The 17470-nt window shown below is 49.7% G+C and overlaps 1 protein-coding gene across 2 annotated transcripts in view; it reads left to right on the top strand.

The window, feature by feature from the left end:
• The window catches only part of INTS9 (integrator complex subunit 9), a 122660-nt gene extending 106696 nt beyond the window's left edge, over positions 1-15964 (top strand). For both annotated transcript variants that reach the window (XM_032265376.1, XM_032265377.1), the window contains 6 exons: positions 3300-3471; positions 6281-6405; positions 8266-8433; positions 12581-12679; positions 13552-13689; positions 15293-15964. In XM_032265376.1, coding sequence (XP_032121267.1) covers positions 3300-3471; positions 6281-6405; positions 8266-8433; positions 12581-12679; positions 13552-13689; positions 15293-15469 — 879 coding nt within the window. In that variant the 3' untranslated portion in view covers positions 15470-15964. The remainder of the gene's footprint in view (positions 1-3299; positions 3472-6280; positions 6406-8265; positions 8434-12580; positions 12680-13551; positions 13690-15292) is intronic.
• Positions 15965-17470: the final 1506 nt, after the last annotated feature.

Below are 17470 nucleotides of genomic sequence, written 5' to 3'. Positions count from 1 at the left end.
AATGTCTTTTCCTTCCCTTGCAGTTAGCCTTGCTGTCAACCTTGTTTTCTAAGAGTGTGATCACGTTCTAACCACGCACCTGTCACAGATGACCTGGTGCCATTTCAAGTAGGAGTGTGAGTAGACTGTGGTCACACCATCAGGGTTCCTGAAGTGCACTTGTCACTGTTAGGGCACGAGGGAGTCGACCCTTGGTATTGTTACCACGGCCCATGAGAAATGATGGTCCCGTCCTGAGTACTGGTAACAAATTGCTGTTCAGAATTCCTGCCCACAGCTTCATCTCCTCTGGTCAAATACAGTAAGTTGGCTAGAAAGGTAGATCCAATTGGCAACAAATGATGAATTTATCTTAGTTTCCATGCATTGATCAGAGCTACAGGAACTATAGATAATGCTTAAAAGTGACTGGAGTGTGCAGAGACCTGCTGCTATTCTTAGAAGCGCATTCATTATCATGACACCTCCGGATACAATAGACTCCTTTTGACAGCCGCTCACCCATTTAACTGAGACAACTAATGATTTGGGCCATATAGGTTATAAAAAGAATGTCAGTTTGACTTGCAGACTACCTGGAAGGAAAGTGGGAATTCGACGTTTGCTCCATCTTTACTATTCCTATCCCACCCAAGCACGTGACAGCGGATGAAGATCTCTGGGATAGCGTTAGTGTCTTCCTAATACAACCAGGTCTCTAAGTAAAGATTAGATCTTCCAGGTGAAGAGAGTTTGGCTTCTGTTGGGGGCGTGTCCCATTCTAGCCACATCCCCACTGTTAGCGCGATTTCATTTCCACTTCAAGGTGTCGGCCAGGGCCCTCTCATGCTGGATGGGCGGCCACAGGATCGAGCCTGTCACGGGCCATTGCTTTATCCATGAAAGAGTATCTCAGGACAGTGCTTCTTTGGCCTGGTTGAGATTTAGGGTCTGTGAAGTCTCGGTGTCTGCCCTCTGGATGCTGGAGTGGGTTAGGGATGCCTGGGCGCCAGGCACAGTGTCTGAGAAGCGTTCCAAGATGCCATCTCGTCGTGACTGTCTTTGGTGTTACCTTGAAGTGGGCCTGACACTGAGAGATTACTGTCAAGTGTTGGGCTGCAGGGGAGACTCTTGGTTCAAACCATACATTTAAAGAAAGCTTTCAGGCTGTGTGTCACCTGCTTTGTACTTATTTTTACTTTCTTACTTTTTTTCTTTTTGAGATGGAGTGTCGCTCTTTCACTCTGGCTGGAGTGCAGTGGTGCGATCTCGGCTCGCTGCAACCTCTGCCTCCCACGTTCAAGCGATTCTTCTGCCTCAGCCTCCTGAGGAGCTGGGATTAGAGGCACACACCGCCATGCCTAGCTAATTTTTGTAGTTTTAGTAGAGACGGGGTTTTACCATATTGGCCAGGATGGTCTTGATCGCCTGACCTCGTGATCTACCTGCCTCAGCCTTCCAAAGTGCTGTGATTACAGATGTGAGCCACCGCACCCAGCCTTAATTTTTGTTTTTTTCATGACAGGATCTCACTCAGTCACCCAAGCTGGAATACAGTGGCACAATCACAGTTACTACAACCTTGAACTCGTGAGCGCACGCCACAGTATCCAGCTAACTTTTTTTTACGTTTTGTAGAGATGGGGTCTTGCTTTGTTGCCCAGCCTGGTCTCAAACTTCTGGGCTCAAGCAATCCTCTTTTCTTGGTCTCCCAAAGTGCTGGAATTATGGGCGTGGCCATTGTGCCTGGCCCCTGCGTCTTAATATAGCTGTCTGTGTTATGAGAACATCAATTTCTAAAAGCCAATTTGATCTTTGTCGTGCATGTGTGTGAATGGGTGCATAGTGCACATGCTGTACACATTCAGAGAAGCTTTTCTTGTAGCAGACAACAGAAATGATCGTGAAAGGACAGTGTTTGTCCTGGTCCCTATTCAGTTGCTGCAGTAGCTTAACATAGCTCTGGCTTCAAGGAGAGGTCCTGTACTGGCAAACAGTGTTTCTGGTGTGACACATGTGTTTACTGTCACCAGGACTTAGTGATTCACGAGTGTTGGGAAAGTCACTTGTACTTCAAACAGGAAGTGAAGACTTTAGGCCGGGTGTGGAGTGCCAGGCAGCTTATAAAGGAAGAGTCCGGCTAAGTCAGGCCGTAACAATCTGAGTAAGTTTCCAGGAAGTGTGTCAATATTACCAGAAAGACTTGACTTGCCCATGTGTTCCAAAAATCACATTATAGGTAAAAACTAATTTTAATAAGATTCACTTGTATTTTTTAAATTAATACATGTTATTTTTCAGAACAGTTTTAGGTTCACCGCAGTCATACGCCCCTGCCCCCCCCCCCCCGCATCTGCCCACCGTCACCATCCCACACCAGAGAGGTGCGTTTGCTACGGCTGATGAGCCCACATTGTCACGCCACTCGCCCAAAGCCCAGAGTTGACATTGGGGGTTCCTTTTGGTGTTGTGCCTTCTGTGGGCTTGGACACGTGGATGGTGACCTGGATTCACCATTACATCATCACAGAGTAGCTTCCTCGTTCTGCAGATCCTCTTCGCTCAGCCTGTTCATTTCACCCTCCACAAATCCCTGGTGACTGCTGTGCTTTTTACTATCTGGATGGTTTTGCCTTTTCAGTGTGGCGGGCACCCTTCACTTAGGAATAGTTTCCTCCATGTCTTTTCATAGCTTGGTAGCTCATTTCTTTTTTAGTGCTGACTAATATTCCATCATCTGATGTGTCACAGTTTTATTCACCTGCTGAAGGACATCTTGGTTGTTTCCAAGTTTTAGCAATTAAGACATTCATGTGTAGGTTTCCTGTGGACATAATTTTTCAACATATCTTTCTAAGTGGCTGTGTCGCTTTGCATTCCCACCAGCAGTGAAAGAGTCCTTGTTCTTCCATATCGTTGTCAGCATTTGGTGCTCTCAGTGTTCTGGATTTTGGCCATTCTATAATAATAGGTATGTAGTGGTATCTCGTCATTTTAATTTCCAGTTTTCTAATGACACGTGGTGTGGAGCATTTTTTCATATGCTTGTTTGCCATCTGTCTTCTCTGATGAGGTGTTCTGTTTAGGTTTTTTTGCCCACTTCTTAATAGGGTTGTTCATTTCTTGTGCTGAGGTTTCAGAGTCTGTACATTTTGGGTCACAGTCCCCTCTCAGATGTGTCTTCTGCAGATATTTTCTCTCAGTCCGTGGTTTGTCGTCTTTGTTAGTATTTTAAATCCAATCCTGCTCACCCTCCAGCACTTTGGTTCCCCCTCAGCCTGGGCAGGCTCACATCTCTTTTTACTTTTTCTGTTTTCCAGCTCATTCAGACCAATAAGCTGAAGCATTACCCCAGCATCCACGGAGACTTCAGCAACGACTTCAGACAGCCCTGTGTGGTGTTCACCGGGCACCCTTCCCTCCGCTTCGGGGACGTGGTCCACTTCATGGAGCTCTGGGGAAAATCTAGTCTCAACACTGTTATATTCACAGGCAAGTGAAAAAAATAAAACAGTTCGCTGCACCGAAGCCATTAGTGAATGCACCTACAAGATAGAGACCCAGGGAAGGCTTTTGCAGTGAGGCATACATATGAACATTGTTCTATTGTCGGAACCAAAGAATGAAGAAATGCAGGAGAAAGAGTGAAGCAGTGTACGCCATTGGCCAGCTGGGCGTCCAGCGAGGCTTTCATGCCTGTGTTTGCAGGTTTCTGTGAAAGAGAATCCTGCTGAGTGCTTTGCTAGGATACCGTAAGCCATTTCAAGAACTGCAGTGATTCTGTAACCATCTTGTTTTACCTGTTAGGAATTGTTTACAGTTGTAGATCTTTCTCTTCTGATTGTAGTTTGCTCTGGCTGTGGATTTTCTTCTGGAGACAAATCCCTCAGGAGAAAACATTCCTTTGATAAGGTCAAGTAGAGGGCTTACTTAGATAATCTCTGCATCATTTTATCAGTGCAGCGCCTGGCCCTTTGAATCCAGGGACTTTTTTGCTTATCTGTGGTGGGGGTTATCATGCAAGTTACGCTCTGACCTTTTTTATTTAGCTCATCAGCAGCCACTAGTGTTAGTGTGGTTTGTCTGTGGCACAAGACAGTTCTTCCAGTGTGGCCCAAGGAAGCCAAAAGCTTGGATACCCATGGGTTAGGGTCTTCAGTGAGCCTTGGATTTTGGAAATCTTAGAGGCTCTGAAGTTAAAAAAAAATCTGGCCCAGCTTGCAGTGACCTCAGCCAATTCACCAGCAAGCTTGACTGTCCCCCCGGTAAATGAGACTGTCAGTAGCTACCTCTGTGGTCACTCTGGGCACCAAGCATGGCACCTGGCACATCGTGGCTATTGCGAAAGCATCGTGGCCGCTTCTCTCCCTAGCATTAGGAGCTGGGTTTGGAGGAGGGAATCTAGTGACACCAGATGCACAGGGGATCAGGGACACTTTGGATCTTCCCTCAGCCTCTGTTTCTCACCTAGAAGCCACCAGGAACACACCGATAGTCTAACCAAGTTGGGTTTATTGGCTCATTGCAGCAAGGGGAACACACACCATGGGTAGAAGCCTGGGAAAAGACCTCATGGGACTCAGGCTGGCATTTGGTGATGTGTGGGGGGTTCACGGAGGTGAGACGTCACCCTGTATTGGGTGCTGTCAGGAGGCAGGGTCATTCTGCAATGGCTTTCTGAACTCATTCTTACCTAGAACACAGGAAGAATGGAGCCGACATAGCATGGGGTTCACTCATGCTGTTGGTCGCGACAGCTCTGTGTCGTGTGTTTAGGATGATTGTGGAGGGTCTGGTTTTCGGCTGGGTCCATTGTGTTCAGACAAGGCGTTGGTGTTCCAGGAAGTTGCGTTCGCACAGCATGAGGACACTTGTCCTTGTGGGTGCCAAACCAGCTCTTGCTGATACCAGGCTGGGCAGAAATTGCCAGGAGAGGCCCTGGTCACCAGGACAGCTTTCCTCTTCTCAGACCCGCTTTGGGCTAAAGGCAGACCGCAAGATACTGATTCACAACACTCAGAACTTTGTTGTTGCCCAGATGTCATTCATCAGGAGGTTGTCCAGAGAATATTGTACATAGTGGGGCTGAGGTTGGTCTCTCCTGATGAGTGGTGACTCTTGACATTTGCCATGACAGTGGTCACTGCATCTACACAGACAGTAGGTAACCTTACTTTAGTACAGATTTTTCCTCAGCTAAGAGGAAGTCAGGACTGTGTGGTTTCCTGTGACAACTCTGGGTAATGTGTTTGTGTTTCAACTGGTTTCTGGGGCTCCCAGGGCAGAAATTGTGTCGGGGAGAGGTTGGGACCGCCTTTTTTATTGTGTTGTGACTCCTGGATACATGAAAAGGGGGTCAGTATTCTCAGAGAAGCACAATCCACTGGGCTGGGCATTTACGTGCCTGGCACTGCCAGTTTGTGCTGATGACACTGAAGACGTCTGTGTGGCAGGTGAGCCTAAGCCAGGGTCCCTTGTCGCTGGGCACAGCTGCACTGGGAATCGAAGCATCACATCAGTCGGGACCAAGCGAGGTCTTTTGGCCCAAGGCAGGCAGCTCCCTCAAGTGGGGGGAATGTCCCTTGCCAAGCAGGCTCAGCGGCCCTCAGGAGACAGGCTGAGCAGAGGGCGAGGACCCTTCCCGGTTGGTCGGTTGCAGGCGCTGGGCCTGCTGGGGAGCACTGCGGTCTCAGTCTGCAGAAGCATTCACAGCCTGGGAATTGGGGAGCGGCACCCCCACTCGTCTCCTAGCTGCCTCTCACACCTGGGCATTAACTCAGAGCTGATTCTAGGTTCCCTAGGTTTGTGCCAGGCCTCTCCGCCGGGAAGTCACGCTTTTCTCATCATATTAAATCAGTATCTTGTGGGGGACACTTTGAAACTATGTATATATCCTGTTCTCCCTCAAAATGGTATTAATATTGTCAGCATTTATTGATGATTCTCATCTGACTAAGTAGTGAACTGTAATGGTTGCCACAGGATGATTTTGGTTTTTATTTCATCGCTGATGTGTTTTGGCGTTTCGTTGTGAAGAAGAGCTTTCCTTTCTCCCCCACATAGATATTTCTCCCTTATTTACTTCATCTGCCTCTGTTGAAGCTTGGAGCCCACCCCCAGGGTCCATCCCAGCCCAGCTGTCCTTCCACAGGGTCCCTCTGACCTCTGTCCCCCGTGTGTGCTTCCTGTCTCCCTCCTGACCCCAGGACTGTCTCCTGGGCCCTCTGTGCCCCAGCGCCGCCTGGCTCAACAGCTTCTGTGTGGCCTGCATTGTGATATTTCTTTCCTGCACTTTCCCTAGAACCGGACTTCTCATACTTGGAAGCCCTGGCTCCTTACCAGCCGCTGGCCATGAAGTGCATCTACTGCCCCATTGACACCCGGCTGAACTTCATCCAGGTGTCAAAGCTGCTTAAAGAAGTGCAGGTAACGAAGGGCACTGCTCGTGCCTTCACATGATCCTGGCACCTGGGCGTGGCCCGTCGTGTGTTGGGTGAGCGGAGGGAGATCTAGCTGCATTTCATTTTTGTCTTCAGTTCTCACGCGTCTGCATAATGCTGGGACGCATGCCGGCTTCCCTCCACCGAAAAGGAGTGGTCTTTACACCCTGACAGAAGTTTCCATTCTCAAGAAATCAGAAATGGAAGGGAAAGAAAACCATCTCACCCCTGCCAAAAAAAAAAAGAGTCATTCTAGAAACATATTCACTAAGCTGAGACGGTTTAGTTGAAACGCGTAGAGGCCATGCTGCACGTGTAGGCTGTGCCGCGAGCAGCGCTGTTGGGTTTGGGTTTGGGTTTGGGCTTTGTGGTGGTTTTTGGTATTTGTTTCACTTCACATGTTCTGCCCTGGAGAAAGGGAGGAAGTAGCCGGGGTGAAGTGTAGCCCAGGAGAATCCATCACAGGAGCGCATGGCAGGAAAGCGGGCTGCAAAACCACTGTGCTGGGTGAGCCCCTGCTCGCCCGACAGGTTTCTGGCTGTTGAGAGGCAGGAGAGGAACTGGAATTGACAACGATGGCAGCTGAGCACGGGCAAGGACGCACTCTCCCTTCCCACCCCCCGGTGTTCCAGGAGTGATATGAGGGCCCAAGGGGCCCGGCCCCTTCACCCTCAGGATGAGAGGCCCTTTGACAAAACTCTTAAATTTTTGTCAACTCTTAAAATTTTGTGAACCCCAGAAGGGCCCAGAGGCTGGATTCTGGTGATTATTAACGTGCTTCCCAATTAAGACAGAACATTGCACTCTCTAGGTGTGATGAGAGTGGAGAGCCACCGTCTGCAGTGATTCGCCACCACTGCAGGCTCATCCACATGCTAGAAGCAGCGGCGAAGAGCCTGTTGCTTTCCATGACTAACTTCAAATCCCAGTCCCGAAACCTGCTCTTGACCCCCAACAGGTGCTCATCCTGGAAACTGGAGGCCTCCTAGTCTCCACTTTAGTTGAGGAAAACCTGGGAGAAGCCATCAGGCCGCAGTTGTGGTGGGAGACGCTGTGAACCAGATCGGGAAGTGGAGCACAGGGCAGTTTGGAGAAAAGTATTAGCCCTAAGGAATAGGTGCCCCTGGAAGCTCAGCCTGGTCAGCCTGGTGGAAAGCCGTGTTCGTCAGGGAATTCGGGGCTTGGCCCAAGCTCTTAAGTGGAAACAGGGGCGATATAGCGCCCCGTGGGCTGCCAGCATTCCTTTTCAATTGGGTGATACTTGTGGAAAGTAAAAATTGGTTTATAATCTTTTTCTTCTCAAGATAACAAAAGAGACGTTTAAAAAAAAAAAAAAAAAAAGCTCTGTCTGTACGTCTTGGTTGTACACAGTGAGCTCATGACCTGAGCAGCTCCCGCCGCCCAAGACCAGCTGACCTGCAGATCAAGCAGAAACTCCAAACTCACAACGCCAGCCCAACACAGAAAGCAGCAGCTCTTGCTAAGCAGCCAAGAGCTTATACTAGCGGACCTGTGGGAATGTTCTAGAAAGACTGTTCCCCCAGAAAGCTCAGAGATCGCTGGGAGCAGACACATGGAAGTCACCATGAAAATTATGTAAACAGTGAAAAAAATGAAAACAAATGCAGGCTGAGGCAGTTGAGGGGTTTCCAAGACGTTTTTTCTGCCCTGCGCCTTCACATTCCCTCTTCTCTGCGGTTTGTTGGGCTTGAGAGGATGAAAGTTCTCCTTGGTCTGGAGGTGGTGAGCCTGTGATGAGGGGAGTGGATCCGGGTCAAGGTCGGGCCTTCCACAGGGGCCACTGTATTTCACACCTCTTTTCTCGCCTGTCCCATTGGTTCCTCAGCCGCTGCATGTTGTGTGTCCTGAGCAGTACACCCAGCCACCTCCAGCCCAGTCCCACAGGATGGACCTCATGATTGACTGCCAGCCCCCCGCCATGTCCTATCGGCGGGCCGAGGTCCTCGCCCTGCCCTTCAAACGTCGGTACGAGAAGATCGAGATCATGCCAGAGGTAAGCTGTTCTCCTTCCTGGGGTTAAATGAGAGCTTTCCACAGAGGCTCTTGAAGAGGGTTCAGGGTGGCCTTTTGGATTTGTGTCAAATATGAATGAACCAGGCTGGGCACAGTGGCTCATGCCTGTAATTCCAGCACTTTGGGAGGCCGAAGCGGGCAGTTCACTTGTGGTCAGGAGTTTAAGACAAGCCTGGCCAACATAGCGAAACTCCATCTCTACTAAAAATACCAAAAAAAATAGCCAGGCATGGTGGCCGAGTGCCTGTAATCCCAGCTACCCGGAAGGCTGAAGCATGGGAATCACTTGGACCAGGAAGTGGAGGTTGTAGTAAGCCGAGGTCACGCCACTGCACTCCAGCCTAGCTGACATGGTGAGTTTCCATCAAGTATGAATGAACCAAAGAACATGGACCCTTAAGCAAGTAACTGGGAAGCAGGGGGATTTTCAGGCTCTTCTCGTTTTTCAGATAATAAAATAGCAGCTGTTAAAGTCAGGACTGCTCCTTACCTGACGTTCAGCGATGTGACCCCTGGGCCACATCACGGACCAGATCCCTGAGGAAGGGAGATGCTGACACCTACTCTGTCCCGTAATACCGTAGGGTGGTGGCTTTTCTCTTCCCCCGGACCTCAATTATGAGCAAGGGTCAGAGTTCACTGAATTCCGCGGTAGATAGGGGAGATAATAGAAACCCAAAAATAAGGATTGTGAACTTGGTCCTTATTCACATCCTCATTAGCATACTTGCAGGCTTTGGCCTATCAGAGTCTAAGTATGTTGTAGTTCTGTGAACTCTGAGCTTCAGTTTTGGCAGGGAACACGCAGAAGCATGCTGTCCGTGTGGAACAGCTGTGACGTGCTGTGCTCGGGCCACTCCTCTGAGAGGGAGACAAGGAGGAACACGGCTTCTCCTGAAAGCCAGCGTCCAGGACGCTCGGAGGCTGCCTCTGCCTTCCCTTCGTCTCTTGAGGCAACTTAAACATGTTTTCAACAGACAGGACAAAGAAATACAAAAACCTAATGTTGAAACCAGTGTGCCCAAAAATATTTTGGAGTTTGAGGTTCAGAAATGGCCTCTAGACCTTGGGTTGGAGGTCTCTGCTCCTGAATGTGACGCATTCCCACGGGCCTGGAGAGGCTGCTAGAGACCACCAGGTGCCATCTTTATGGTTAATATGTTTGTATTACTTTGTTATGATTTTGTTTTTCAGTTTCTCTGGTTTCGTTTGGCATCTTCTCTGGATGTCTCTGGATTGTTTTTGTCTCGTATTTTACAGGGGCTGGGATTGGCGGCCTCAGTTTAGATTTCAACTCTCATTCCTTAAACCTGTTGGTCTCAGGCATCCTTACAAATAGAACTCCAAAGAGGTTTTGTTTATGTGGGTAATGTCTATTAATATTTGCTATAGGAGAAATTAAAACTAAGACATTTAAAAAATACTCATTTAAGAATAATAGTACAAACCTATTATATGTTAACGTAACTAAGGGATGAAGACAAAAGCAAAAATCAGTCCCCAAACCAGGGATAACTGTTAATATTTTGATGTATTTGCCTTGTCTGTTCACTGTGTGTGCACATACTGGAATCACACCTCATACACTGTCTTTTTCACCTGGCAGTAAGTCTGTCATTAAAGATATTTCAGCCGGGCACGGTGGCTCACACCTGTAATCCCAGTACTTTGGGAGGCCAAGGTGGGTAGATCATGAGGTCAGGAGTTCAGGACAAGCCTGGCCAAGATGGCAAAACCCTGTCTCTACTAAAAATATGAAAATTAGCTGGGCATGCTGGCGGGTGCCTGTAATCCCAGCTACTTGGGGGGTGAGGTTGCAGCGAGCCAAAATCACACCACTGCACTCCAGCCTGGGCAACAGAGCAAGACTCTGTCTCAAAAACAAAAAGATATTTCAAAAGCTTCAGCTTTAATGGTTGCATAATGGTCTGTCAGAATTTATTTAACAGCTCCTTTATTCGTAGATTTTCATTTCTGGTTTTTCTGTGTTATAAATAGCACTTTCAGGAACATTGTTTTACATAAATCTTTGTCCACATATGTTTATTTCCACAGGAAAATTTTCCGAAATTAGAATTTCTGGGTCAAAGACTCTCAACGTCTGTTTATGGCTCTAGGCCATCGTCGGCCTGTCCTCTAGGAGTGTGGCAGTTCACACTCCCGCAAGAAAGCTGGAGCCAGTTCTTGTTTCTGCCTCCTTGCTAATATTGGATGCTGTCCTTTTTTTGTTCTTTTCCAATTTTATTCAAGTCTTTTCCAGTTATGTAAGCATACACTGATATCTCATTTTAAATTGTCTTTTTTTTTTTTTTTTTTTTTTTTTCTGAGACAGAGTCTTGCTGTGTTGCCCAGGCTGGATTGTAGGGGTGCAATCTCGGCTCACTGCAGCCTCTGCCTCCCAGGTTCAAGCAGTTCTCCTGCCTTGGCCTCTAAGTAGCTGGGACTACAGGCATGTGCCTCCATAGCTGGCTAATTTTTTTGTATTTTTAGCAGAGATAGGGTTTCACCATGTTGGCCAGGCTGGTCTCGAACTCTGATGAACCCACACCAACCTCCCAAAGTGCTGGGATTACAGGTGTGAGCCACTGCATCCAGCCAAATTGTATGTCTTTCATCATTTATGGAGATAATGTTCTCAATCCAACTTGCTGCAGTGATTTCTTTGCCTTTAAAGTGGACATTATGGCCAGGCACAGTGGCTCAGGCCTGTAATCCCAGCCCTTGGAAGGCCAAGGCTCCCAGCATTGGCATGACCTGATGCCAGGAGTTCGAGACCAGCCTGGACAACACAGCAAGACTCCCATGTCTACAAAAAAAAAAAAAAAGCAAATTAGCCAGGTGCAGTGGTCCTTACCTCTAGTCCCAGCTGCTGGGGAGGCTGAGGAGGGAAGATCACTTTCCCAAGAGGCGGAGGTTGAGGTTGCAGTGAGCTATGATCACACCACTGCACTCCAGCCTGGGCAACAGTGAGGCCCCGTCTCAAAAAAATAGACTCCTTCAGAGTTTTCTTGGAAATAGTGCATGGCTTCCAGGGGAGTGTGTTGTACCCACTTGGTTCCCATAATGCCAGCCCCAAGGCTGTGACCCCAGCTAACCTGTGAAGGGCATGATCGCAGTGCAGAGAGGAGGGCCTGAAGTGAAGAACGGGCATGTGGCATTGTCAGGAGACTGGCGCACACCCTGCTCTTCGGCCAGGGCCGCTTCACGCTGACCCACAAGCAGTTTTCTTCTTTGATGGACCAGGCCTCACATACCATTTGCCAATCTGCTTCCCTGTCCTAAGCTGCTTCCTCCGCCTGTTTGGTATTGACCTTCATTTTACATAATGGCCTCTTGCATGTTATTGTTTTTGAATAAAGGTGGCTTGGCTAGGTAGAGGGCTGCGTGTCTGTTAAAAACCATGCAGCTAAACTCAGCAACAAGCATCTAATAAGGTCAGGCTGCACAGCAGGGCACCCATCAAGTACAGGTGGTCAGAAAGACACCACTCCCCCAGGTAAAGCTGTAGCTTCCACTATTGGGAGAAGTCAGACCTTCAGGAAGCGGAGCGTTCCCTCAACCCCCATGCAGCTATCCCTGTCCTTCCTGCCACTGGTCACCTGGAGAGGGGCTGAGGGTGAGCGAAAGGCCAGAATGAATGAAAGGCAGCTCAGGTAGGTTCCTGCGACACTGTAAAAGGGTCATCAGAGTTGTATGGAAGCCACTGGAGAGGTGGGCGAGGCCATGCAGTTGAGATGGGTGCCTTAGCCGGGTGCTAGCATTCTATTATTGGTGGGGTGACCAACCAGAGGGAGATGCAGAGGGGTCAGCAGGCTGGGGTTCAGCAGGCGGTGATGTGGCTGCCCCGTGACCTCTGCTGCAGAGCGCAGAAGCCACAGCTGCTATGTCATCTGGACCGTTGGGCTCAGTCGGGTTCATGCCCCTTTTTCTTCCTTCCTGTCTGAATTCTGATTGATAGAGGTGGATGTATGTGTGATAGATTATTTTTTACTTAAATTCTTTTTACAAGTTGTTTACCTTTAAAGTTATTTTCTCCTTAGACTGCAGTGATGTAAATAGATTAAAGGAAAAGTCAGTAACGAGCATCATTAAAAGTCCCCAGCCTGAACTGTGCCCTTTGCTTTCAGCTTGCAGACTCACTGGTGCCCATGGAGATCAAGCCTGGCATCTCCCTGGCAACTGTCTCGGCCGTGCTGCACACCAAAGATAACAAGCACTTGCTTCAGGTATGGGGTGCTGGGCAGGCATGCAGGGGACCCCCTCCCCAGCCAGAGACCCTGCCCCCCAACAGAGTATATTTGAAACAAAGAGCGCTTCATAAGAAGTGTTTCTCTGGCCACGTGCCTCAGAGAGGCTGCTGTCTCCCAAGGGCTGCCCCAGGCACGTTCTGCAGGGGAGCGCGGCCGTGCTAGGCTGGCTGTGGGGAGACGTGCAGCTGCAGCGCTGCCCTGGGGGGCTGGAAACAGCGCAGCTGCGTGAGGCTGTGGCAGCCCGACTGCCTGGCCCTGCCACTGACCCATACACAGGTGGTGGCACTTTGGCTCCAGGGCAGGTGCCGTGTCTTTAGAATTCCTTTCAGGAATGGTGTCACCCTGGACTGTGTCACCTTTGTGCCATAGGTAGAACTGCTCCTAGCTACCACTTAAAGTCTGTTAGACCCCGTGCTGGGTCCTTGTCTTACTGATCCCTCAAATAATGTGCTGCTGTCACCATTTCGTAGGGTGACAAAGCTGGGGTTTCCCCCTTTGGTCTGACCCCACAGCGAGTATGCCCAGCCACGGCGTCACGACAGTACCTGCAACACAACAGTATCATGTGGAAAATTTATTCAGCAGATACTGCAGTGAATCACCTGAAGGTTTAAAAATGGATCTTGATAGAAGGCGGAGAGCTCAGTGAATAAAGGTGTTGGTTGGGTGGACAGTTGAGCACGTGGCTCTGGGGCCCCCAGCAGCCAGGGAACCTGAGCCGAGTGCCGGCTGAGGAAGCCAGGCCGGGGCCTGTGAGGATGGGATAGTCTCAGGCTCCCTGTGGGGCTTGCGATGGTGCTTGCTGCTCAGAGGAAGCTCATGAGAGCCACTCTTTCCTTCTGCTCCAGCCCCCTCCTCGGCCTGCCCAGCCCACAAGCGGGAAGAAGAGAAAGCGGGTGAGCGATGACGTCCCAGACTGCAAAGTCCTGAAGCCTTTGTTGAGCGGCTCCATCCCCGTGGAGCAGTTCGTGCAGACCCTGGAGAAGGTGAGCAGCTTTCTCGGGCGTCATGGACACGCCCCACGCAGCAGCCTTTCGCTGGCTCACTACGGTCCCTGGCGGCAGCGTGGGCATGTTGCTGCTTGGACCTGCTTGGTCCGAGACCCTGCGGGGAGACCCAGGAGAAAGTTAGAGAGTGGAGTGAAGAGCGCCCCCTCTTCCCTCCCAGGCATGAGGTCAGCAGGCCTCTCTAGACTGAGGAAGAAGCTGCTTCCACACACAGACATGACGAGCCGAGCCGGGGAGGGTGGGACAAAGAAGGGTCCATCCCTGCCAGAGCCTCGAGCTTCTACAGCTGACTCCCTGTTGTCGGAGGGGAGCCAAGGCTTCACTTGAGTGTCAGGATTTTGGGGAGGCAGCCGCCATGGTCCTAGATGCCCAAGAATTCAGAGAATAGGCCCAGTCATTCAGACAGGGTCAGGGCAGGCACCTGGGGGGCACTGGCCCTTCCCCTCTGTCTCAGCAGCCTTGACGGCTGCTTCTCCCAGAGATGAGATTTCTTGACTCTGATTAAAAGAAAATAACCTTAGTTAAAGGTTGTAATTTTGGCTTCAGAGATCACTGTTTTTTTATATTAGGATTTGGACTTCAAAGATCACTGTTTTTTTATATTAGGATTATAGAATCCTTGATTGAAGGAGAAGGAATTGGCTAAAGGTAATGCTGTTCATGCTGCTTCTTGCAAGAACTGCAACAAATTATAATCATTACAAGGAAGGAGATTTCTATGAGCGTTTTATCCAGTGTAAATATCACAGTTGCTGACCTTCAAACCTTAGAGGTTTTCCCTTTCCTAGGATTGGTTTTCTCCACCTATCATCTTTGATTTTCCTGCAGGAAAGGCTCTCCTCCCCTCTCCCCTGACCTTGCAGGGCTCCTGGGCCTTATTGCCGGCGTCAAGCTGGACTTCTTTAAACTGGAGATGAGGACCTTCGGCCTGGCCCAGGCTGTCTTGACACAATGTTCCACCGTGGCTCCTCTCTGCAGAAGGAGCAAGCCCCTGTCCAAGTCCGTAGGGGAGCCTGAGCCACGAAGTGCAGGTGGCCTCCCCACACGATGCCCTTCACTGCTGTGTGTCCATTTCGGGCACATGCCTCCTTTCCACATACAGTACACCTGATCTGTAAGGAAATTCTGTCCTTGGCGGGAGCAGTAGCCGAGAAACGTGTGCTCTGCTGCCTTCTCCTTCACTCGAGAGGGCTCTGCCAAGTCCCACAGTCCAGGGTATCTTGCTGTCACTGGCATTTTCCTGGGAGCTCAGACAGCCAAGACTTAGGAGGAAGCTTTGTCACCAGGGAAGGGCATGGCGCGAGCAGCTAGGGTCCCAGACTCCTGAACACAGTCCTTGGACATGCCCGCAAAAAGCTGAGGCAGGTTGTAGAAATTCTGTTCTATTTGGCATGAGATTTTGCATGTTTAGGGTCTCTTCTCAAGCATGTGAAACTATTGCTGCGTAGGCCCTATGACTAGTCTGAAGAATTCTGTTGAGGCACGTCAGCTTCTGGAATGTTCGGGCGAGTCTGGGAGGTGTCGTTGGTAGGTCTCACAGCCGTAGTCCGCTCACCCCCGTCTTTCTTTTCTTCTGGAGCAGCACGGCTTCAGTGATATTAAGGTGGAGGACACAGCCAAGGGCCATATCGTCCTGCTCCAGGAAGCTGAGACGCTCATCCAGATTGAGGAAGACTCGACCCATATCATCTGCGACAATGACGAGATGCTCAGAGTGAGACTGCGGGACCTCGTCCTCAAATTCTTACAGAAGTTCTGAGTGGGCCGTGCGCCACCTCCCTGAACTCCTGTAGGCCCTCACTAGCCACCTGAGGAACAGCATGAGGGGCCGTTCACCGTGTCTCAGGTGTCCTCTGGCTTGAGTGAAGCGGCAGCTCTGGAGGGAAAGGGTCTGGACTGTGGCCGGGACCCCCGGTCTGGAGTCCCAGCTGTTGCAGGCAAGAACTTTCCACGTCAGGCTCATTTTCTTCTCGACTCTGGCTCTCTTGATGAGCTGAGGGGTGGCAGAAGGGGACAGAAGCAGTTTTCCAAGAGGCTCATGGTGGCCAGGGAGGCGGAGATGACCAGCTGGCTGTCTCCTGTGGCCTGTTTCTCATGGGTCCCAGGCCTCCAGCAGAGGAGCCCATCTTTGGTTTAATGCCTACAGTGCTGCGCCTAATAAGGATGATCCCAAAAATATAGTAAAGTAAACCCATCAACCCGCCTTTTCTACTGTGAGTCCATTTGTTAATAAAAACTTATTTTTATAAAATCAGCTGTCCTCTGTTGAACCTACAATCTATATATAGATTTAATAGCTAAAAAATATGAAAATATACAGAACAGCATGAACTCAGAAAACACCACAGCAAATTCAAGTGTGATGTGTGTATTATAGAATTTTTACTGCTTACAAAAGCATAGATCTGTCTCTTCTTAAATCACATGAGGAGGTGCTCACCTTTAAGCTGGGTCTGCACGGCAGAGTGATCCCGCTCAGCACCCCAGCCTCAGGCTCCATGCGCGCTGCCTCTCCCACACATCCTCAGTCTCCACGTTCCACCGTGCATTGCTCACGGTACCCACAGAGCCACTGGCCGTATGAAGGTTTCAGACAAAAGTAACTTCACAAAAGATGGCTGCTTGTGAAATGTATAAAACCAACAGTTATCAGAGCAGTCAGCATGAACTGTGGCACCCATGCCAACTTTGCCAGTATTACGAACAAGACTTAGCCCTGGCGGGCCATGCTAGGCAGTATGCCCGGCACAGGCTCTGTTCTTACCATCTCATTGGAGTGAGTGAAATTCAGTCAGAAGTCAGTCCTCCAGCTCGAGCAACAGCTAAACAGCACACAGGGATTCACGAGCCAATAAATACGTAACATGAACGGCTGCAGAACTGACTGCCCCGGCTCTACGGAGCATGACCACTTCTCAGAACGATCACATCCATGGGAGCGAGTGCTTCACGTTTGCCGTCTCCACCCTAGCCAAACTCAGGCTCCGGAATGCTGAAGCAGGTTTCTGTTTTCTAAGGTTTCGGTCCATTCCAGTCAACGGACAGGCTACGGAATAAATGAGGCTTCCAGCCGTGGGGCAGGACTGACGTTACTAGAGATGCATGCCATGACTGGGAGCATTTTGCTTTGAGAACCGTAAATGGGCATCTCAAGTAGGCATACTTCCAACAGAACCTTTGAGATAATCAACTGAAATTAAATTGTAAAAACATGTGAAGTACAAAAACAGTGTCAGCTAGAGCTCAGGAGAAACCAAAAATGGTAATTTTACTTAAATGGCCTAGCAGTGCTGTCTAGGAATGATGGGATCTGTCGAGCCCGACTGCCGGGATAGGGCTTGATCAGAGAGCCCAGTGCTGGGGGCTGCGAAAGAGGTGAGCAGCAAGAGCAAGTGAGTTGGTGGACACCAGAGGAGCAGGGTGAAACTTAGGAGGTTTTCATCCTGTCATCACCACCCACTTAGTGGCAGAAGTCAGAGGCAGGAAGCAGCCAAGACTCACACTTTAGAGCAGAGAGAGAACCCAGAGCCAGACTTCCCAGGTGTGAGGAGAGCAGTTATGAGTAACTCTGCCTAAAGCTCAGGTGTGTGGATACCATGCCAGTTTGGTTAGTAGAAAACTCAAAAGTTAAGTGGCACAAGTGGCCTGGCCCTGAGATGCAGCCCACTGACACTGACCGATACTGACTAACCTAACACAGACCTGGAGAAGACTGACATCCAGCAAAGTTTCTACTCAAACCCAGTGGAATCCTAGTGAT

The sequence above is a fragment of the Sapajus apella genome, unplaced genomic scaffold (genome assembly GCF_009761245.1).
Source record: "Sapajus apella isolate SASKATOON/1434 unplaced genomic scaffold, GSC_monkey_1.0 scaffold150, whole genome shotgun sequence".
Classification (NCBI taxonomy): Eukaryota; Metazoa; Chordata; class Mammalia; order Primates; family Cebidae; genus Sapajus; species Sapajus apella.
Note: the sequence above shows the minus strand (reverse complement) of the source record. Positions and strands in the feature narration are given on the sequence as shown.